Source organism: Patiria miniata, unplaced genomic scaffold (assembly GCF_015706575.1).
Source record: "Patiria miniata isolate m_02_andy unplaced genomic scaffold, ASM1570657v1 HiC_scaffold_27, whole genome shotgun sequence".
NCBI classification, from domain to species: domain Eukaryota; kingdom Metazoa; phylum Echinodermata; class Asteroidea; order Valvatida; family Asterinidae; genus Patiria; species Patiria miniata.
In genome coordinates, this window is record NW_024037066.1 from 2,170,176 (window position 1) to 2,193,676 (window position 23,501).

The 23,501-nt window shown below is 40.3% G+C and overlaps 1 protein-coding gene across 2 annotated transcripts in view; it reads left to right on the plus strand.

Moving 5' to 3' along the window:
• Nucleotides 1-2,030: 2,030 nt before the first annotated feature.
• The window catches only part of LOC119734198 (neurogenic locus Notch protein-like), a 55,841-nt gene continuing 34,370 nt past the window's right edge, over nt 2,031-23,501 (plus strand). For both annotated transcript variants that reach the window (XM_038207551.1, XM_038207553.1), the window contains exons 1-2: nt 2,031-2,373; nt 8,790-8,862. In XM_038207551.1, the coding sequence (XP_038063479.1) occupies nt 2,271-2,373; nt 8,790-8,862 (176 nt within the window). In that variant the 5' untranslated portion in view covers nt 2,031-2,270. The remainder of the gene's footprint in view (nt 2,374-8,789; nt 8,863-23,501) is intronic.

Sequence of the window (23,501 nt, forward strand, 5' to 3'; positions counted from 1 at the left end):
CATCAGTCTCAAGTCTAGTCACAAGCCATTCAAAGCGACCTAAAAACAGACGTCATTGAAATTGTTTACCGTCATTGAAATGTTTTGGGGACATCTTGTCCTTCAAAATATCATACTTATTATACACTCAGCACCGTCGGCAGCTCTGAGAATAGGGGGCCCACTAGCTATGAAGGCACACCACAAGAAAAAACACCCACATGTAGTTGATTTTTGACGCTTATGGTTTTTGCCGATGCGGGGGTGGGGGTGGGGGGCAGGCTCGGCCCCTGCCCCCTAGCGACGGGCCTGCATACACTGATGTTAATTTAGTCGCCATACATTTCTCCGCAGAATATATTCTTGCACCGATCGTCTGGAATGAATTGTGATGTCATTTTTCTTTGTCAACACGGTCATTAACAAAATGACCTTTCGACCCCAAACAAGTTATCAAAACGATGAGACGCAAAATATCAATGATTTTCAAAAATATCATGATCCTTACTTTTTTGTTAATCGATTCAACTTTTTTTTTAATGAACCATCTTGTTACCAATTAAACGAAATATTTCCCCCAATTTTTGTAAATATAACAATATTTTTGCAAATCTTACAGGTGGCGGACCTAGGGTGTTGAAGGTTAGACACCATTCAGCCGCTGACAAAATTACGATACACGTTAATTGAGGCCAAAAAGTAATAAAATTGGAATCAAAGCTCCTAAATTTAGTCTCAAATTGCCTTGGAATGGGGGAGAGGCATGCCCCCGAACCCCCTTTAGCAAGGATACGCCTTCGCTTAAAATAGGTAGATCCACCCTTGCTTACTTTACAGTAAAAAAAGTCGTACTCGAAGGCAAGCCACATACATACATGTATATCACTGTGACAAAAAAATAGTGAAACCTTTTGGACGGACTGTGGTCATTATGGCCGTTGAGGGCGCAAGTCACGCTCCTGCAGAACTTAAAAGCAGAAGCATTACGCAACTGCCCACAGCTGTGACACGCAGCACCATGTGCTCAAGGTTATGCCGCCATCACGTGGCCTTCTGGTTGCCTTTCACTGTGTATTCACGCCTGAAGAATGGTTAAATAACAACATTTACATAGAATTTCAATTTGAAGGGAAATATGGAGATAATGCAGTAATTAGGTTTGTGTATTTTTTGGTGTCCGTGCATTTCTGCCACCATTCAGGTGGATTTATAGCAATAAAAGTTTAAACTAATATTTTTTGTTTACAAACTTGTATACTCTTACAAATAAATTACACATTCTAGCAAAACTGTGCCTTGACACCGTGACACGGTACTTGTATACATAAAAAATAAGAAAATGGCACTGGCCACCTAGGCACCCTGTAGCCCCCCCCCTTCACGCTTGTGCAAATGGACCATGCATGCCTATATTGAAAATACTGCGTTAGTGTAGCCGATAAAAAGTGCGCGTTAATCTTATACAAATTTATGGAGCTAATGCTCTATGATAAAGCTGAAATTGATCAACCTTTCATGACGAGGACGATTGCTTTAATACTTTGATCTTTATTTTAAAAAGAATAAAATAAAAAAAATGAAGGTTTTCCTTTCTTCGTATATTATAATTATGGGCCCCATAATAGCTACATTTGTACATTCCCCAGTCCCCGTCCCCCCTCATCCGGGAAGAATTACGGAAAACAAAGTTCGTGCATGAAAACCACAATTTCTCAATATTCACCATAAGGGGCCGGTACTTTCTTGCAGCCGTGTAGGTATACTGATCTTCAACAAGTGCCGAATGGCACTGGTATACCCTATTTAAATCCCCCGGACTCTGCCGGGCGGAGTTTATTCCAGTTTTTATCCTAAACCATCGGGGATTAAAAGCCAAAATCCTTGAGGCCTTAATGGACGGTTTATTAAGTATATAAAAGAAGACGGCTCAACTTGCCCTGGCAAAAGCGTGCCTGACGAAATTGAATTTGCATGATAATAGTTTACCATAGTTGAGCGGTCCTCACTGCCGCGGATGGATATTGCAATGGTCGTGCGCTTTGTGTCAGCCACACGACTTAACTTTTTTTGTACACACACGACGTACACACACAAAACACCAAGAGCTCAGTTCGGTACTTTTTAACGAGTGCTTGTCGCAATAAACCGGAAACTCAACTCAAAACTCCACACATTTTCGTCGGGAATTCGTTCACACCACGGCCCGAGAATCGCCTGGAATTTACTTGCGGACACCGCCGCACTCATGGTTGACCAAAGAGGCAGATTGTCGTGAGAAGAGGAGGGTCAAGATGGGACGAAAACTCGGACCGGATTTTAAGATGCCCCGTTTGGATTTGATACTGGTGGTGGTGCTTATCAACACCGTGCTGCAGTGTACGACCGTTGTTCGAGGTAAAGTAACGTGCTGCCTACCCGGGGAATACTTGCATTATCAGCTGAGTGTCTTTGGCCGAAGTTGACCCAAACTGTATAGTTTGAAGTACACATGTTGAAGGGTATTAAGTAAATGGGATTTTTTTTTTGAGGAAATGCAAAGTAGTAGTACTGTACACCACACGCAGACTGAGTTATGGTACATCAACAAGTTTGAAACCTGTTGAACATGTGAACTCTGCTGTAGTCTGTTGTGCGTACCGGTACCGCAAGTGCATGTAGTTGGGGGTTTAAAAATGTAATGCCAATGGGTTTGTATTTCTTGTAGTAAAGTGGCGAAATACAAAGACATGGATGTTGCATGCATGGTGTTAACAACGAAGTTAATGAAAATAATGTTGGGAAAAAACCCCACAATGCTTGAAAGTTGAATTGTTAGTTGGGTTATTCATTGTAAATAATGCAGAGTAAAGAATATTTTCCAAGAACAGTTTCCAACTGTCATGACTGTCTTGCAAGTTGCATAAATACAAAAAAATGCGGAAATTTTTGGAAAAAAAACTAAGTTGGTAGAATAACCGAATGAAACAGAAGAAAGGGTAGGGCTATATTTGAAGTACATGTGTATGTATACCTCTCCCCCCCCCAAAAAAAATATCCCTGATTGACAGACCCTCCTGATGTTCTTCATGTGAGGGCAACAACAATTTTTCAACTGTGTTGCACAGTAGCTGGAAGAATGTAACACTGTGTATTACTTTGTATAAAAAATGAGGATTGCAATATTACAATGTATCAGAGTAGCAGGGTTGTCACCTTGGATCCATTGGGGAAAAAATGTTGCAACCTGACCCCACTTCAGCACTTGTGTACAAAGTCTATGGAGAGTCCAGACAATTTTTAAAGTATTTCCCAAACAAATCGGAAATGTTTCTCAGTCCCAGATGCATGTCTTATCATCATTTTTGCAATGGCTGACCTTTATTGAGATGATGAAGAAAAATGTGGCTTCAGGTTGCAACATTGTTTCCTCCATTGGAAGCAGTATGAATTGCTTTTATCGGAAGGGTTACACTTACAGCAGACAGCTCGGCAGTATTTCGATATCTGTTTCGCTTCTGCAATCCTCTTCCCCCGTTTATAATTATTATAGCAGTGTCAGTGCACTGTATGCAGGGACGTTCAAATCTGCAGTATGTCAAGTACTTTGAAGTACTTGGGTCAATGCACCTTTCCAATTATTCAGTGGACTTTTGCTTTCAGTAAGCTTGTTAAAATAACTTTACCAACATACCAACTATCGGAGTTATTGGCTGACAAATTAAGGCATATATGGAAAAAATGACCCGACTGACCAAGCAAACTTGCACTTTCTTGAGGCAGAGCAGGTATCTCAAGCTCTTTTCTTTTTTTATGTTGCATGTTTGGATTGGTTATTTTTTACACAAATCAACAAAACTTGGAAATGGAAAGAATTGTGTTTGTGTTTTCATAGATGATGAAGGTTTTCAGACCGGTAATTCCTGTTCACATGTGCATATACAGAGTTCGTTTGACAAATTATTCTCTGCTGAACGGGCACAGACTTGTGATATTGAGGTAGTTTGGGTGAGAGGAATTCACACAAGCATGGTGCTAAAAAGCCCACCATTAAGTCGTCGGTCGTACCACGAAATGACGTATCGTGGAGGCGCAGTTGCCATCCCATGAAGTGTATTTGTATTCCTCCATGGTGAAACAAAGTCCATTGAAAATCCCTCACTTCATGGTGTAGCAAAACTATCATACCCACCACTTTGTGGTGCACCCGATGAACTGTCACCGGTACCCCCTAGTGATGGCAAAGATAGACTAAAGGCAGAGTCTTGAATGCCATTACCGCTGTACGCCTAACGCCGACTAACGACATTGCCATTTAACAATCCCCATCCAGTCAAACTCAAACACCAGGGTTTGTTGGAATCTGTTGGAGTGGGTACTGCACCAGTATACTGAATATAGGGTTAGGGCTGATACCACCAAAATCAGAGTCCAAGTGTACAGTTTACTATATGGAGTTGGAATTTGCAGGAGTGAGGAAGGTTCCTACATTTAGTAGTATTCAATCTAGGGGGTTAGGGTTAAGTAAGGGCAAAGTTATGCACCAAGTCCATAGGCACTGCAAAGGACACACGGCAGGTACATGTACATGTACAGCTTAAGCCTACATGTACATGTAAGCTTAACAAAAACCTTAGTCCATGCTCAAACACTGCATCCCAGCCTCGGGATATTCGAGTTGGATTCCACAGCGTATTGGCATTCCAGGAAATCATAGGAGCAGGGTTATCGCAGTGGGATGTGTTAATTAGTGCATTTTTCAAGGCCCCCTTGGTTAGGAAGACGCCATGACCAGGGTGCTTTTTCCCCCTTTCAATTACTTCCTGATCAATTACATCAAGTGAGCAACTAGATGTCTTCAAGGATGACATCAATTCCAAATGAAAATTTGTCCAGGAAAGTGTATTTAAACGAAAGGAAAAAAAACAAACGTCTATGACAATCTGCTTGTAATTCAGGATTTAGTTTACATTTTTGTGTAGATTGATTGACCTTTCAATCATTTTTTGTTTGTTTGAACATTGTTGAAATAAAATTAAGTGTCAAGTTTAGGGTCATATTTCTGTTTGACTTCTGTTTATTTTCTGTATTAAGTTTTGGTTGGATTTGAAAGTTGACAGAAACAAATCTTTACAAAGTTGAGCTAATGCGCACACAAAGGTTGTAATGAAATAAATAGTCAGAAACATGTTTTAAGATTTTTTTTCATCAGCAAGGATGAAAAAAGTATTGTACATGAATCAATTTGCATGTTGTAAATGTAACATTGGTGTAGTAGAGTGTTCTTTTTATTGTGTAAAGTTCCTTTTTTTATTATGACGCAGTAGTGAAACCTTTGAAATTGTTTCTTATTACTTTTGTTTGTCTTGTCCTTCCACAAAAAAAAACATTGCCATCCTGTGCCCATTGTTGATGAAACTTTCTAACCAGTCTGCCAGTGTTTTTCTAAGCAAATTTGATGACAATGATGTTGCTCTGCCCTTGATCGCCTAACCGCACAGGTACATGTACACGTGTACATGTGTACAAAAGAACTTATTTTTGGTGTGACGGACGGGTTGGAGATATAACTCACAATGATGGAATGGAATGCATGATTGACGTTGAAAGTATTGAAGTACCTCTGGCAGAACAATTCTTAGTAATAATTGATTGTAACAATAACTTGTATTTACAATGCACGAAATAACAAAAAAAACCAATTACAATTTGAGGAAGGTAAGAATTTATCCTTGGTTTAAACAATCAGGTTCACAACCCCCCCCCCCCCATAGTGTCCTTTGTGATGTTGCCTCCGCAAGTAAAGTTTTCCTTTGCTCTACGGTTATAATATCAAAATAAAAGTTTAAAAGTATTTTGATATTCGTCTTTACACCCCCCTCTATGATGTAATATACTTGGGACAAAGGGCAGCATTAAAGTTCTTTTGAAATCAACAGTCGTAGATTTTTGGTATCACATGACTTGCTCTTAACTTCATTACTCAAATGAGCATTTGAATTTCTTAATATTCTAACAAAAATCTAGGCCTAATTTTAAAATCTGTTAACGAAAGTTTCTGTAGAAACATCCAACTGTTAAATCTGCCAGTTGATAAAGCATGAGTAATTATAAAGCCCCTCGGGCTAAAAAAAAGGAACCTCTCCCATCTGATAAAACCTTCCATCAGAGATATCCTCTTTAAGCTTGCATGCGGATGCAGAATGCCTTGACGGGATGCCAAGCTCTTTACATTCCTTCATATAATTAAAGTGAAACGAGAGAATGTGTGGTATTACAGTTGCAGCCCATGCTTGCATCCAATGACGACAGGTCATTGCTTGTGCCAAAGTTTCCCCATTGAAAAGCGATGACGGGAGACTTGGCCCAAGAATGCGCTTTGTTATGGCTAAGCGAAACAGGAGAAGTTTATTTAAAAAAAAACCGCCTGCCCACTGGTGTTGTGTGAAAAAAACTTTGCTTTGGTCACAAAGCTGAGATAATAAATTCATTACTGGCTGATTTGGCACTGTGGTTATACGAGAGGAGTGATTCAACTTCAACTGTTAAGGGAAAAAATATTTTTTGTGTTTTTGTGGAACGATTTTCGTTCTGAATCTTTGGCTTCCACATTTATCAAAATGTGACCAATAACAATAGAAAGATAATAATAATAAAAAAAAAAAACACACAGAAGCTCTCAATCGCATTCCATACATTAATTTTTGAGTTTTTACAATTTCACAGATTGTCCAATATTTTTTTTTAGAGAGAACTTGTACATGTTCATTATTTTCCTTCACAAAAAGTTGACCAGCCCGTAATTTGTTTAAGCGGACCAAACGATGAATACTTGCAGATGTGTTGGACATGTGACAACGGTGAAAAACACGTGTCGACCTCACGCCTACCAACTCGCTTAACCAAATTTATGCAAAAGTGTTTGCGTTCGAAGTTCACCGCTGGTGTTGTTTGTCCTTTGGTCCTTGATTCTACTAAGTTATCTGATTAGGGAGCACGCGAGGGCCAAAAGGAAATTGCCCAATCTGGGGGTTGGAGGGAGGCTGTCATTGTTTGGGTGGTCTGGGAGACCCCTCACACTGTTTTTTTTTTTGGTCAAAAGCCTGCCTCAAAAATGCTGCCAAAAATACTGCAGTCCAACCCCAGATTTTATGCGCTATTTATACAGTTGTAAGAACACATCCTTACTTTGTTTACCCAGTTGTCATTCGCTAGAACTAGTTAGGAAGTTTACAGTAGCAATGGATCTACAGGTGTACACTCTGCACTGAAATGAGTGTGTTAGAGACATGTATCATCACAAAATTGTAGATTTTTCTAAAGGGTGTGGACATGGAAACTCTGGATTGGAGTTGAGACTGCATTATGCAGTTCGTAGTAAAGCACAAGCTTTTACTGTAGAGCATTGTATACTTGTAGATATTTACAAAAATATGTAAGTTACATTGTATATTGTAGAATAGTGTTGTCTGTGTCAAAGATTGCCAGGGTTGATAATGTGGCACAAGAGATGTACAATATACAGATGGGGATAGAATAAACAACATTTGCCACACCAAATCCCTTCCTCTTTGAACACACTTTAGCAGAAGTAATTTTTGTGCGCGTCTGCATGGATCTCCGGTAATTTCGAGCACTTGAATAAAGGAATGGGTTAAACTTTAGACTTTAGGAAGTGAGCGTTATCGGCCGTGGCAGGGTGTTTACTGCAGGGATGTGTGCCGTGCGCGGGCCAGATTGACAAAGTGTATTTATTTACCCTCATTGTTGGCGGGAGGAATGGGTCTTCCGATTGGTAGATTACCGTCCCGGGACTCGCGCGCCTATCGGTGTAGACACTTTGATAAACCCTGGCTGATAGTGGGGGAGGGTCATGCATGCCCCCCCCCCCCCAAAAAAAAAAACGCTGCAGAAATTTTGTTTCCAGTGAGATGTTCAAGAGATGTTCTGGATTGTTTACACAGAACAGGTTCCAGAAAAAAAAATTGAATGCATACTGATCATTGTATTGTGTACACAGCTGAGTGTGATTATAAATCGATTAATCGATGTACCTGTACTTAAACATTGGTATCATTCAGCTTGCTGTTACCGATTAATGTTGTATTAAGCTGTCCAATGGTTGCAGCGGTAGACAACTCAAGCTTCCTTTTCAACGTCATTATCAGTGCCTGTTGCCTTGTCGGTGAATTTAGGTCGGTCAAGACAATGAGAGGTCCCAGGAACCAGTCCGGGTTTGGTCAAATTAGCTATTACCCAAACTTTCTGGGGATTTTTGCTGGAACCTGCCTAAATCCTTCCGATTCCTCCAAGTGTACAATAAACCAGTGACACATTCTAAAAATCTTTAAATTGAGGGGAATGAAGCATCACAAACATGACTGGTAAGATAAATATGATAGATCATAAGCTTCTGATGGAGTTTGTAGGATCTGGGAGTGACTGGGTTCGTCAAATCAAAACTGGTTACTCACCAAACCAGAAAGCTTACAATTTCCAACTGTTTTTGTTTACAATGAACAAAGAAACGTTGAACAAAGAAATTGACTGGAGCGGAGTTTGAACCTGTGTCCTCCAGATTGCCGTTCTGGTGCTCTACCAACTGAGCTATCCAGCCCTATGTTGATGGTGGCCTAATCTGCCATATAAATATGCCATGTAGCCAGGGATCACACCCAGAGTCAAGATGCTAGCAACATTAGCAAAGCTGCAAAACTTGAAACAGCAAACGGGGATCATTAAATTTTTCAAATAAACCACAAAGGTTACAATTTTCGTTGACCAAATTCCTCGGCCAATTTATCTCTTTTATTGCTTTCCTTTTTTTCTTGCAGCTTCGTGTGGGCCCGACACGTGTCTTAACGGTGGTGCCTGTGTCGCCAACCCTGGAAGTGTATCCCAATGCCAGTAAGTAATTCACTCTGCCCCCTTCCAAATTTAAAATAATTATCAAGAAATTAATCGTTAAAATATAATACATTTTTTATTTTCTTATTTAAAAAGAAAAGAAAAAAAGTCCGCTGTGTGAAAAGGTTATCTGCTGTTTTCAATTTCACACATTCACATTAATAAGGCTTCAGTAATTATCTCAGTGCCTGTTGCATCTGCAGTGAAAGGAAATTGGAAATTAAAAAAACCCAAAAATGCTAATCAAGTGAATTTCATTAAAACCTGACATTTGAGATTCATCATTTTTGGGACCCTTATCTTACTCATCAGAAGAAATTATAACCGATCAAAAAATAGTAGTGATGGTTCTGGGAATAATTATTGGATGCACTAATGAGCATGTTAATTGCGATTTGAATGTTCCATGTCCTGGATGTGGTTTAGGAATTAGCTTAATTTGGACCAAATGCTCTGAAAGCTTTGACCAGTTACAAAGCCTGAAACTTCAAGTGGTCGACTTCATTTCCTCCTGTTTTTGTGCAGAACTGTGTTCTCATTGGTCAGTTGTTGTTGCCCCAACATGCTTTGACCTGACCTTGCATAAATTAGTGTGGTATTCTGACCTGACCCTTGGTTGTATTGCATTGGATCCAAGGTTCATTTCAGTTGTGTTTTCCTCACAGTAAATAAGTAAAGAGCCTTGAAAGAAAACCTAAGTTTTCTACATTGATTATGTGCGTTGGCCTTGCATGATGTACTCGTATATTATTAGTGTGACATCGTTTGACCCAAGATCTAGCGAGAGCAAACCTGTGATTGGACGAAAACTCAAGGCTTGACCAGTCCTTGAGTAACAGTCCTCACCAAGAGTCGCAGTCATCCACCTATCCACCACTGTATGCCTTACAATTGGTTGAAGTTATATAAGTATACCTTGCTGTTGGATTTCTCTTTGAAAGCATGCTTGGATTTACCACAGATAGAGTCTCAATGCCACACAATCCTTTCAGATATTGTTAAAGCAATTCAGTTTTTCTACATGCTGAACAGTTTTTCTTTAAAGGGAGTCCTTCTAACTGAACACATGCTGGTTTTTTTTTTATTATATATCCTTTTAGCTGACCCGTGAAGTGCAGGCTAACAATGCTTGTGATTGGCCACACAATGATGTACTTACCTCCCTCTTTTCACTAACGGAGCCCCCCTCGGGCCAATTAAATAACCCCTCACAAAAAGCGATGCATTCAGGCGAGTTCATTGCAAATTTGCCTAGCAACCGGCACCACTGTACAACCAAAGTCATACAGGAAATGGTATTGGTTGATTGGTATGAAAGGCCCAATGTGATTGGTCAACTGGATTGACCTTCCTGATGAATGAAATCTGTTGAGTTGGGGGATTTGTGTTTTTTTTTAATTGCCTTCAGTAGGGATGAGAACAATTGTGTCTGATTTCACTTTTTGAAACGTCTGCCAAACAGGAACCAAACTTTTTTGTCTGTGAACAGAAAATGAACATGTTAAACATAGACATGTTCACATTGTACGATTTAATCACAGTAACTTTCACATGCACCACTGGAATGCACACAGTACCTATTCCCCTAAATAGTTTCAGTTTGTTACTCAGTGGTTGCACATGCTTCCAAAAATATTGTGGTTAAGATTTTTCGGTGAATTTCTTTTTTGGTAGTTTTCCTGTTTTTTTGCACTATGGTTTTGTACTGCTGTGATTGCGACCACTCCCAGACCACTCTGTTTATCCACGATTGTAGCATATCCTAGGAAAACATCCTTGTTTTTGTTCCTGGACTAAACATGCATAATGCCTACCTGTTGTACTTGTAGTAATAATAAGGCCAGTGGCCCACACTGAATGCTGACAAGGCAGCAAATTGCAGTGGTCACGTTGTCGGCTGAGGTCAGGAAAGCCCAGCAGTTGTTCCAGTAAGAACATTCTCTTTTTGCGGTGACCCCCAATTTTTTTAAGGACACGGATGCCGGGTCACTGGACTCACACTGAGAGCAAATTTGATTTGACCAAATTTTTTAAAGGAGAATCTGTGGGGATACTTTAAGAAGGTTTTGAAACAATTTGGTTCACTGCGACCTTGTAAAAAACTTTGTGAGTTTGAAGAAAAATGCATCAGTTAAAACCAAAAACCGATTTTAGTGCCATCATCATTGGCTGTTATTTCTGGTCTTGACACTGGACAGACTTGAAAATACAAAAAATATGGAAGAAAATTGAGTAGTTACATGTGTTTAGGCAGTTGTCCATCTGTGGACACCAGTGTCTTGTTCCACGACTGATGTAGATGTTGTTACCAGGGTTTCCAGGTTTTCCATGCCGCAGGCAGTGCCAGGCACCATATTATTGAGGCCTTTAGCTCAAACTTTACTTTTTAAGTTGGTAGAATTATGCAGGAAAATCCTATAACAATTTTGATACATACAATGTAGTACATTCTTGTTGTCATTCTCTTGTGTTAATTCCATGTAGCATGGTAATTTAAAAGCCTTCAGAGCAGAAGTGTCCTTTAAGTTGAGGTCCAAGTCCCATTGTGATGCCATTGAAACATTCCATTTTTATTGAAGCGAGTTAAGTGACCCAGAAACTGCATAAGGCTACGAGGTTAAAGGGAATGCACAGCGCTCTGTTGCCCTCATCACTTGTCCACAGTGAACGATCTTTCAGTTTGCTGGACTCATGTTCCATAGTTTCACAGTAGGAAACGCCAGCGCACACTTCCTGTTGATTGTTTGTGATAAATTTTTACTTTGTTTTCATTGAGATTAAGTGCAGGTTAAATGTCATGATGAATGTTATTTTTGAGTTGGCGTGAAATTGAAACAGTAATTTTGTGATGCATGTGTCATCCATGAAGCAAATTTTGCCGTGAAAGCAGAACCAGCCACATCTATTCATTGCTTATCTTAAGCACACATCCTGTATGGCTAATTTTTCTTCTAATGACCTTTTGGTGATTGCAAGTTTACTTTCAAAATGAAACTGCTTGTTTGCGGTCAAACCGGAGACGTTTACATTGGTTGAATACGGCGTCTGTTGAACCTGACGCTGTTTATCTATCATTGGGACTATTTACATCCCATTGTGTTCATTGAATCCATTGCGAGGTTAGCATTTTTTGGCGCTGACTTACTAAGTAGTGAATTTTTTTTTTGTTAAATGTTTGACTCTTTGATCTTCACATACTGCTATGACATTGTTTTCTGAATTTGGTACAATCTAATATTCACTTTCCCAGCATATTTGCCACAGAAATGTAACTTGATATCCATACAGGTTATCAGTACTGTACATTTATTTTAAACTTTTTTTTTCCCTAAATGTTTTTCTTGGCTGGTTTTGAAACATCTGTCTCTGCAAGCACATCTCTTACTCTTGAGATCCGATTATCTGATCTTTCCCAGACAACATCAGCCTAAGTTTTTGAAAACATTTCAGGTCCCACCTCCATCACGATGTCTTGCAAAATAAGTCGTCCTGTCCTGGCATACAAAAGGGATCGCAACTCAATTTGAGCACAAAAGTGCACAAAACCTGGCCTGTGGGTCGTTTGAAAATGGGTGGTTATTAAGTTGTTTGCGTGGGGGAGAATTGCTTTCGTAGTTTCCCCAGCTGAGCTATCAAAACACGGTGCATCCGGATTGTACGCATTACGTCACTGTCATGGGATTTCCTTATTACTATTCCTGAACAAGGCGCATTCTTGATACATGTTACATCCCTTGTTTTGTGGACTTCAAGAGTCATTATTTCCTATGTACGTACCAATTATATGCTTCATTGAAAGAGGGGAATGGTTTCAGTAGATAAAGAATATACCGATTTTCTGTAACTGTTCATCTTGTCAGGTCTTTCTTTTTCCAGGGGGGGGGGGAGTAGTAGTAGCGTAGGAGTTGCAGTGAGAGATAAGAACAATGTCAAATGTTTGAATTTCTTTCCGTGTAATTTGCCCAATCAGACTTTAACACCTGTTGGACAGACCCAACAGACCCAGAGAAAATGTCAAATTGCAGTTCAGTTTCTTTAGATTGCAGGCAAAAGAAACCGGATCATTAAAAAAAAGTGACAGAGTGACTGTGCCATGTTCATTGTCGCCACCAGTTGATGTGCGTGTACATGTAGCTATGCAGGAAGTTTGCATGTTGGTGTTGTGAACTTCCTTGTGACGTCTCCTATTACACCACTTTTTTTTTGCGGTGTGCGCGATTTCTCAATTCACCATGTCCCAGTTGTAATTAATTGCAAATCACGATGGGACTCTCTGGGGAGAAGTTGTCAACAAGAGGAAGTCGTTATTTTGCAATTTTTTTCGTCTCCCTTCAGTCAGAATGCTGGGATCTGCTGTTGGCATCAACTCACATTACTGTTCACTTGATCCATGGGGCAAAGGGGGTTTAGTTTTGAATGGGAAAAGGGGGACTGTGGTAACTGTCTGAAACTTGTGGAACTTTGGTATGTATTGTTCTCTTTAGCTGACATGTACAACATATCGTCGCGTCAGTGCAACAAGGTCGTATCTCCTAAAATGGCATCAACGCGAAACGCGAGTTTCAGAATGTCAAAAGGTCGTATGTGGCTTAAAATAACCCGGATGTACACGCAAAGTCAGTGGACGTCGAGATACGACGTTGTTGCACGGAGTGTATACGCGCGAGATACGACTTTGTTGCAGAATGGAGTCATACGACCTTTTGCTTTTGCTGTAATTTTGAGAAATGGATGGATTTGGGAGTTAGTATTTTTATAGCAAATATTGTTACAATATGACCTGTTAAAATTTTTGTTCATATGTACATTGTAGATGTAGGAAAAGCCAAGAAAAAAATGCTGTTCTTGTAGTCTGGTTCCCTGACCCTACTTCAGGTGAAACAGATCAATTAAATAGACATTATGAAATTGTCAGGTCAGGAAGCCAGACTAGCTGGCTCACTCACATTCGCGGATGTGTGACCGATTGCAAACAAAATGTGGACTACAATGTAACAAACTTCGGGAAAATTGGGGGCAGGATTTGAACAAAGTCAGTTTTTTTCAACAATGTTTTTTTCCCCCAACCATTTGTTTCAATAGGAAATTGAATAAAAAATTCCACTTTTCTTGAAAAGGACAGCACACCAGGTGCCATGATTTCACAGGATGTTGAGACTATTATTCCCTTTCATAATAATTTGGTAGTTATGTTTTTGCTGTTTGCAAATGTTACTTTTAAATGCTGAACTTGCTGTGCATTCTTCTGTGTGGTAAAATGTTGCATTGCTCCTGTTGGGGATGTGCTGATAGTTTACTTTCTGGAGTGGTAAATTCAGCGTGGAAAGAAAGTTTGTTAAGTTTTATATAAAAGTGAACCTAGATCGGTGGTTCATCAAAAAAAGGTTACGTAAATTTCCATTTGACTAACCTTCTTTACGAAGGCATCAGAACCATATGTGACAGTTAAGAAAGATAGAGGGTCAAACAACCAATACGGAGGTAGGACAAGTGAAATAGATCTATGAAAAATAATACACACGTGTTTTAGATAGTCTAACAGAGATAGACACAACACACAAAAAAAATTGAGAAACGCTAGCTCAACAAATTATGGCAGCTGCATTTATCTACCCCATAAGTTGATTTGAATAGCAATGTTTTTGGTATTCCGGATGTGATCAGACTGATAACTCTCCTTTCTTTCGAAATTTGACGCCAAAATAGGTTGTCCCCCAGCATTTCTGCAATTTATTGATTTTCAGTCTAAGAGGAGAGCTGGTCTTGTACTTGCTTCCCAATTCATCATCTGAGACCGTCACTTGCTGTTGTCCAATTACTCTTTGTAACCAACCATTCCTGGCATTTTCCCCGATTAATTTATGGCAGCCCGTGCCACATCGAGTGGCTGTTGATACCAGGATGCATTTAGTGACCCACGAATCCTGGCAGTTTTTTTCTAACTTTACCTAGACAACTCTCCCGTGATAGAGTCAGGATTTGGGCAAGATTTATTGGGCTGGTTTTTCCTGTCTCAGATAAAACTGTCCACGGACAGCAATAAGTGAAACAGAGATGGGGGAGGGGGGGGGGGGTTATGGTATCCTTTCAAAATAATTGAGAAAAAATTGCCATAGTGTGGCCCAAATAAAACAAGACGTCTGTGGACTGCGTCATTTGATACAAATTTAGTGTTGTATATTTGTTGAACCCCTGAATAAATTATAAGGATGTCTGCAAAGTTGACCAGTATCGTCTGGAGATTTTAGCCCATTGCGGGGCAGTTATTGTGAAAGGCTAATGTATCAGTGTAACGTTGGGACTTGGGAGTGATATTTGAATGTTTTAGGATAGGGATTTGGAAAGCTTGAATTTCAAACCAAGTATTTAAAAAAAATGAAAATGATTTTCTTGGTAGAATAAACAGCAGATCAAAAAGTTAGAAATTTGTTTAAGCATGGCAATCATTCGTGCAGGAAAAAGCACATTTCAAATTATCTGTCATCAGAACACTTAACAGATCATTATTTTACTGAATTTCTTATAAATAATTGCCAAAAAAAAAAAAGAACTTGGTGAAGTCACAGCGTCTGTTTACCTTCGATCTTTTCCTCTTGAAAAAGTATTAAATATTTCCACTGTGACGTGGACGTTCAGCAGAAGTCCAAATTGTTGACAATACAGATTGTAATTGATTATGTATCTTCCCCGCGAGGCAGAATTGAATCACATAAAAGACCCCTGGTCCAAATTACTCGGGGATGACATCAGTCAAAACCTGATGGATTTGATTGGATAATGTTGGCCGCCAGCATTCCCAGGGTGATGATGAATATTAAAGGCGACGGAATTGCCAGTCTGATAAAAAAAATAGTCCCACAAGAGAATTCAATAGTAATATTTCCTTGTTATCAGAATATTTCCTTGTTATCTTGTTTGTTGTAACAAGCTAAAGTTAGTAAAAAACGAATATTTTGGCCCCATTGCTCCCTGTTCTAGATTTGGAAGTTTCAAATAAGCTGCTTACCAATTTGAAAAATCTAGAAGGATTTGAACGAAGCTGTCAAAAGCTGTTAAGGGTTTTGAGAGCACTTTTCAATCTTGGTTTCTGCATGTCAACTAAAAGGATGTTTGGGCAGCAGAAGTGATACTAATGCATTTTCATATTCAGTCTATCTGATAATGATATCGAAAGTCAGAAATCAAAATAGCTATGTAAAAAAAAAGATCAGCAATAACTGATGCGTGTTATCGTCTCAGCTGTGGTTCCTTTCAGAAGCCGGAGGAATTTTGCTTTAACTGTTTGCAGTTATCTGCTGCTATCTCTGGCTCTGGTCGTCAGATGCCTCGCTAGCCTGTCACTTCCCTGCGTGCAGACTCACCACTTTGGAATCTTGGTTGAGATACGACCGGCAATAAAAACTGCCAGAAGAACTGCAGGAAAAAAATAGAAAAATAAAATGAAGAGGAGGGGGAAGAAAAAAAAATATCTTGGCATGGTTCTCATTTTTGTTGGTGGCCATTGCCAAGTCTAGACGTCATGCATCAGGGCCAACGGGTTAACAGAGCAACAGTGAAAGCGTAATGCAACACAGATCCCAGATCTGGAAGGTGTATCCGGTGGAAAACATGCAGGATAAAGTTGGGAGCAGTGTGAACATACGTGTATCCACTTTTTTTTGGGATGGGGACGATTTGGGGTATGACACACCTGTTATTTATACACACATATTGAAATAACAGACCAGTAACAGTCCTTCAAATTGAGTCTTCAGCTGTTTTTTTCCCCACTTACTGTTGCCATTCATGTTTTTACATTACCTTAGCATTTACTTGTGAAGCCTCCACACAGTTCTACCATTTCCTTACTCAATGGTTTTACATACTGATGGATCTTTGGATACTATGAAGATGAAAACTTTGATGAAGACATCCATTGTGCAGATTTGCAAATTTGCACAATTTGGTTGGTTGGGTCACACATCGCTACATCTAGTGGGCTTGTGTTTGCCATGGCTTCAACCTTTCTTATAAACTTCTCACTCTCAGAAAAATGTGTTTGCAATTGGCAGCAAGTTTTGCTGTCATCATTTAAGAATGTATTAAGAAGTTAACAAGACATGCCAAGAACACACTCATTTTGTCATCCATTGAAAGGTTATTTGGGCTGTGCTCTTGGATTGTCAAGGTCAAAAAACAGACTTCATTGCCCGATGTGGGCGTACTGTGCTGTATGGTATACGTGTGTGCCGGTCGGGAATTCCTCAGTTTCCTTGGCAAGCCCAAAAAGAAAGTGAACGGTTTGCCGCGAATTCCAATAGGAAGTGGAAATCCTTGAGGAGTAATAAAATCGCATGGTGGGCCTGTGGTGGATGTAATGAAAAAGGAATTGGGGAATAGACAATTTGCACCCAATTTCTATCCCGAACATAGCTCAGTTAAACTTTTAATCAATGTCAGTTGTAAGACCAATTGTCTTGGTACCAGTACTTGCAAAGGAGGAGACATGATGATGATATTAGTGCGAGGTAAATTATTTAACAGCTGATTTTGCAAACCTGACATGTGTCAGTTTAAGGCCAGTGAAGTTTTGAAATGACAGTATCCAGGGTGCACTGTAGTTATGTTATTGTTAATTGTGGTGGATATTTGTTATGTTCATGTTCATTTTTTCCCCAGTTTCTTAACACTAACCCTGCTCAATCCAACAGGATCCAACTATATAACGTACTGTACCTGCTGGGCCCTGTTGGATTGGGCAGTAAACGCCTTGTACATGTATCTATTCCTGTTGAAATCTGTTGGATTCAGCAGGCAACTGAAAAATAAGGCACAGTTGGATTCTGTTGGATTGAGCAGGCCAGTTTTTTTTTTTTTTCAACTACCCAACAACTTGGCCAGTTGGATTGTGTGGGACTGTGTTGGATTGAGCAGGAAACTCTAACTCTACTCTGTTGGATTCAGCAGGGTAGTCCTGGGGAACTACTAGGGGGTGGTCCCTAACCCCCTAGTATTTCCTCAGGACTACCCTGCTAAATCCAACAGAGTCCAACTGGATTTTCCTGTTCAGTCCACTGTGCCTTATTTTCAGTTGTCTGCTAATCCAACAGAGTCCAACATGCCGTTATAATGCGGTTCAGTTGTCTGCTGAATCCAACATTTTGCATTGAGGAATGTACACAAGGGGTTTACTGCTCAATCCAACAGGCTCCATCGGGTATATGACATGGTTGGATCCTGTTGGATTCAGCAGGGTTGGGGTTACTAGAGTGTGATGTAGGTTGCGCATAGGCAATTCACACACCAGGACAGGGAGAAGCAAACGTGTACGTAAGACTGTTTAAAAGGTTGTGATCATTGCTTCAGTGCATACTGGCCTTCCAGTTAACTACGCTATGTACTTGTGCATGGGTGGTTTCCTAGCTGAAAAGCAGTCATCATCGCATAAAGCCAGAACAAATGGTAAAATGCAGCAGAACTCAAACTTGCCCCTCAAATCAATCCACCAGACTTTCAAACAAAGCCAGGAGCATCAGCATCGACATGTCTGTCTGTCCCTCCGATCTATCTTCTTTTTTTTTGAGAGGAGGGAGAGGGGGATTGTCTGCATGGCTCATCAACTTCAAACAAAGATCCACTGACAAAGCGGCCTTGCACCAGAACAATCCAGTGCCTTGTGTCGGAGTGAATCCTTGAACTTGCAAGTGGTCCCTAGACCCGGCAGCTGCTGTCCTCTGGGTTGATTTTTGCGCCAGACATGGTTTTGGTATTATCCCGAAATCCTTTTGGGCGAGTGGGCCTGGGGTATGGGGTGCCAAAAGTGGCAATCGATGAGGCTGAACAGTTTTTGTAAAAGTGTATTGTGATGGGCACAATGTATGGTTTTAAAAATGGAATGGGTGTCTATATCTTCATTTGGTTGGTTGAATTTGCAGTGGAAATGAACCAGGGTCTCCCTGGCCCGCTGGGGATCATGTTCCCGGGACATTGTGCTCACCAACGACTTTCAATTTGTCACAGTTATTCCTGCTTGTAATTTGATAGTATAGGCCTGCTGCAAACATGTGGACATTCGTTGGTTTCTGTTATCTTGTTGTGTGCAGTGTTGAGCATAAATTTCCTTGTCAAATAAATGTACATGTAGGATTTCGGATAAGGTTGACATGCTTTTCAAGTTATCTTATGAACCAGGAAGCAGAGATGGGTACATGTACATTTTCCGGATGTGAACATGCCATGTAGGCCAACAGCGGACATATAAATGATGGTCAATGATGGTCACAGTTGGTGCAGATTGATTTGTATGGTGTCCAAAAGCACATGTAATACAACATTATTCATGCCTCACTGGATACTGTAAGCAAAAACGTGTTCACATTAAACCAGTGGCGAAGATTTGGTGTTTTTTTTTTTGTCGTTTTGGCTGTCCATACATCTCCTGCATCCTTGCATCATCATCATGACAACTGGATGGTTGCAGTATTATAAGCCACACTAAAGATTACTAGATAACTGTTTGATTGTCAGGGGAGGTTGGTCCTAAAAAAAAACCCCACCACTCCACAGTAGTGTTTGCCCGGTGAGAAAGTTCTCCCTTGTCTGATCTTTGGGACCTTGGAACAATCCCATCTGTTTGTGCTGGATAATCCAATACATTTGCGGGCAATTTCACGTGGATGATTTCCGACAACCCATATGGTTTTGGCCATTTTCACTTCCTGAGCCGGGAGGGTGGCTATGCACTGCCCGAATGGTGCCTGATGGATGCATTCCAAAATGCACCCGGAAGGGACAATGTGCTCCCAGTTTGGGGAAGGGGGGGGGGGGGTTGAATCATTGCCCAGGTGAAAAACACGATGACATGGCAACTGAGTTGTTGGGAAACTTTCGTTTTGTTGTTTACTACCACAGAAGTCATTAGCCCAATCGAAGTTGTTTGTGATTGCTCGGCTGAAAGCACAAATCTGACAAGTTCACCATCCGTGACAAAGTCGGTTGCTGTGTAATTGCCTGAAGCAATCCCTGCCAGAGCCAGGAGTGCTCATGAATTGAATGCTCTGCAACCGTGTGCGTGACAACTAGATGAAACCAGTCAAGCTTTACAAATGTGAAGGACTAAAGCTGAACTTGGGAAGGTTAACATTATTTTTACTGGGTTTTGATGTGAAAGTGCAAAGTTACTCGAAATTGCACTGAATATCCCATTTGGTACCTTTACGGTGGTTACTTTTGGAGTACATGTGTATTTAGGAAGTTTCCTAGAAAAATGCCATTGGAATCAGTGTCTCAAACTCTCCCTGTGTGGAAAAACAATGACATTACGTATTCCGGACAGTTGATGATCAGAATCTTGCTACATGTACTTATTGCAAACATATCAAATTCATCACACTCGAGTGGCCATTTCAACTGTTTCCTTGAGAGTGAGTGTCCCTTTAACGCCCGAAGATTTCAGATGGCAAAGAAGGTATGGGCATGCCATAAGAACAAACAAGTGTTGCCACATGCAAAGTGGAAGAGTGATGCGTCGCTAACCGCTGCGGGCACGAGAGCGACCAACGGTCGGGGGCGTGACACAGGGACCCTCGCCAGCCAGGGCTGACCCCCAATCAAGAGTGCAATGCCGCCCGCTGGGAAATCCTTTTGGGGGGAACTCGGGACTCAAGGAAAACTCTCTTAAAGGTGTCCCCCCTGCTGATTGGTCTAGAAGTCTTCTTATATGTATACATGATGAAATCAAAACACCTTTAGCTTGGTTGTGAAGTTTTGAAACTGGTTGCAATTTTGATTTGCTGTCAGTTTTTTTTCATAGATTGGAAGCAGTAGGAGAGTATTTCGTTGTGAGGAAAGCATTAAATTTTGTCGAAGATTTCAGGCTCTTGTTGATTTTTTTCTCAAAATCAGGTTGCCAAGAATGGTACAAGATAAAATATAGTGTATATATTTCTCCATGAGCACTAATTTCAAGTATGTACATGTATGTGAAGACCAACCTCCAGTTGAATCAAATGTTCTTTAACCCTAACCTCCCCAACTCCATCAAAATCCATCCCCCATTTTGGTGGATTTTGGGGGACTTGCATGGTCCTGCAGGCCTGGTTTGACTGAATTTTAAAGGAGTATATGATGGACTTGGGCCTGGAGGCCTAAAGCAAAGCAGGCATTGGAAGCAGTGTGATTGTTGGATTTTGGTGGACATGGTCCAGTACTTTAAAAGACAGTATGGAGATAGGGTTAACTTATAAATTGAATTGAAATGTTGGCACATTTTATTTTCCATTCGTAATGGCGTTCTGAGATAGCCCCTGCACGCCCTGTGGTATTCGAAAATAACTCGCTAAGGCCAAAGGTGGCCACCACTTTTGACGTGCTGGAATGTCCTGCTGCCATGTTTATCCCCTTTGTTGCGGTTCAACTGCAGTCCACTGAAACAAGAGGTCCTGGCTTTTTGTTGGTTTTGACCTCATGAGAAATGTACAGAGAGTGTTTCTCCAAAGTTGTCAAGAAAAGGGCAAACAAGATGAACAAATTGATGATCTAGTATTGTTATCCTTTGTGTTGCCAAAACGAACCCCCTAAAACCAAAATTCACCTGGTGATCCAGTTGTCTGGTATGGCCCAAAAAAACAACTACATTCATCATGTACAGTTTTCCATGTGAAAGATATATGACATTACAACATAAACACGTGTTAAAGGAGCGTTAAAATACAGATCATCAAAGTGTTAAATTTTCATTGTACACAAAACCAGAACCAGAACAAGGAAAGTGCCTGTCAATTTTTTTTAGGGGAAAACCAAATGCAGGTTTTACAGACGTGTGATGCTTTGATTAATTTGTTTGTGTAAAGACCGAGTCTTTCATTGATATAAAGGAATAAAAGTGAAAGCTGCGTGCGAATTGCTTTTGGAAGGGGAAAAGGATATGTAAAATACGAGAAATGAAAATAAAGTATGGAAGCAGGAATAGGAACAAAAATAATGCTTACAAAAACAAGTTTGGTTGAATGATATCGGTCAGTTTAAGTGGACCAGCCAATTAGAAAGCTGCGAATTAGGCCATGTGTTTTCGTTACTTACTTGAAGTTGACCTCTTGTAAGGACATTGATTTCTTTTAACAGGCTATAAAGAGCTTTCCATAAAAAAAAAAAAAAAAATTACAAAACAATGAATATTCATGATGGGTGGACCACTCACTGGGTTAAATAAAAACATTCCACCAATGAAACGGCTCATACCGATAGGGAACTGACAAACTTTGGCAGCCATATTATATCTGCTTATTTGGTAGCACGATGATTCCTCAACACCAAAGAGCAACAATGGTGCATTGATTTCAAAATAAAAAAAACAAACAACCTAATCTCCAAATCAATATACAACAAAATCAATAAATTCCTCACACCTTTTTTACTATCTCATGAAAGTAATGTCATTCCCCCCCCCTCCACTCTCATTTTTGATCAGTGACTATTACAAAGATTACCGGTACTAGATTTATGAACTTTGCAGACCCATTGTCTTGAAAATGAAAGTAGTTTGAAGGCTTTTTTTATGCATTGTGTCTGATTGGAAGATCCTTGAAGCGCTTTGATTTTTTTTTGGGGGGGGGGGCAAAATTTCATTTTGGTCATGATGCCAAGAGTTCCTCAGAACTGCAAAGGCACTGTACGGATCTGAACCCAGTTCGCAGATGTGGAAGGCAGTGGAAGTACCATTGCTCCAAGTTGTTTGAATGTTATATGGCTAATGAAAAGAATATGGGAAATTTCAGCCTACCATTATAAAACAAAGACATGTTTCTGTTCAGAACCTTCCTGCCTGAAAATGTTGCCAAATATTGACAAGCAAGTAAATTTAATAAACTGTGGTGTGTTGGTACACTTCCCTATACTGTATTTAACAGTAGCATATGAATACATTGGCTTGTGATAGCAATCTGCTGTGTGCTCATCAATCAATGCCCTTCACATTGCAATTGATTCATATTTTGTTTCCCTCGATGGCCAGGCACGCTGCCGCCGCGCGTTTTAACATATAATCATTGATTGTTCCCATTGAGCAAAGCCCATTGTTTCTGACCAATCGATTGCGGAGCTCCGGCCTGACACCAAACTGCGGAATCCTGGCATTGTTCAAACCGTGCAGAATGTGTCACCGGGCAAGGTTGGACGTTAACATCTGTTACTCGCCGCGGGCCCATTTGGGAATGCGCGGCCAGCGCAGATGCCATGCCACTGATTCACACAGTTTGTCCAAAGTTAAGGCTGTTTACGCACCACAGAACAATAAATATCATCTCTGATCCCCAGATTGATAATGCATAATTCGTCATTCCACCAGAATTCACCTAACATGTGCATCAGATACGTGTACACTCTGAAAGTTTACAAAACATAGGTGTCTGTTATTGTACTTCGATGCCCAACTAGAATTTCAGTTGATCATGCATGGATCATCCTCATGTACTTATGCTTTTACAAGGTGTTGCAAGATATGTTTGCACAATATACAAATCAGATGTTTCATTTGAAATGTATCCACATCTTTCCTCATACTGCAATATCAAGCACAGTTTCCCCAGGCGTGTGTGGTTTTGGTATCATCTTCCTATACCATGAATTCCCAGGATTTAGTGAAGATCTATAGTAGCGAAAGT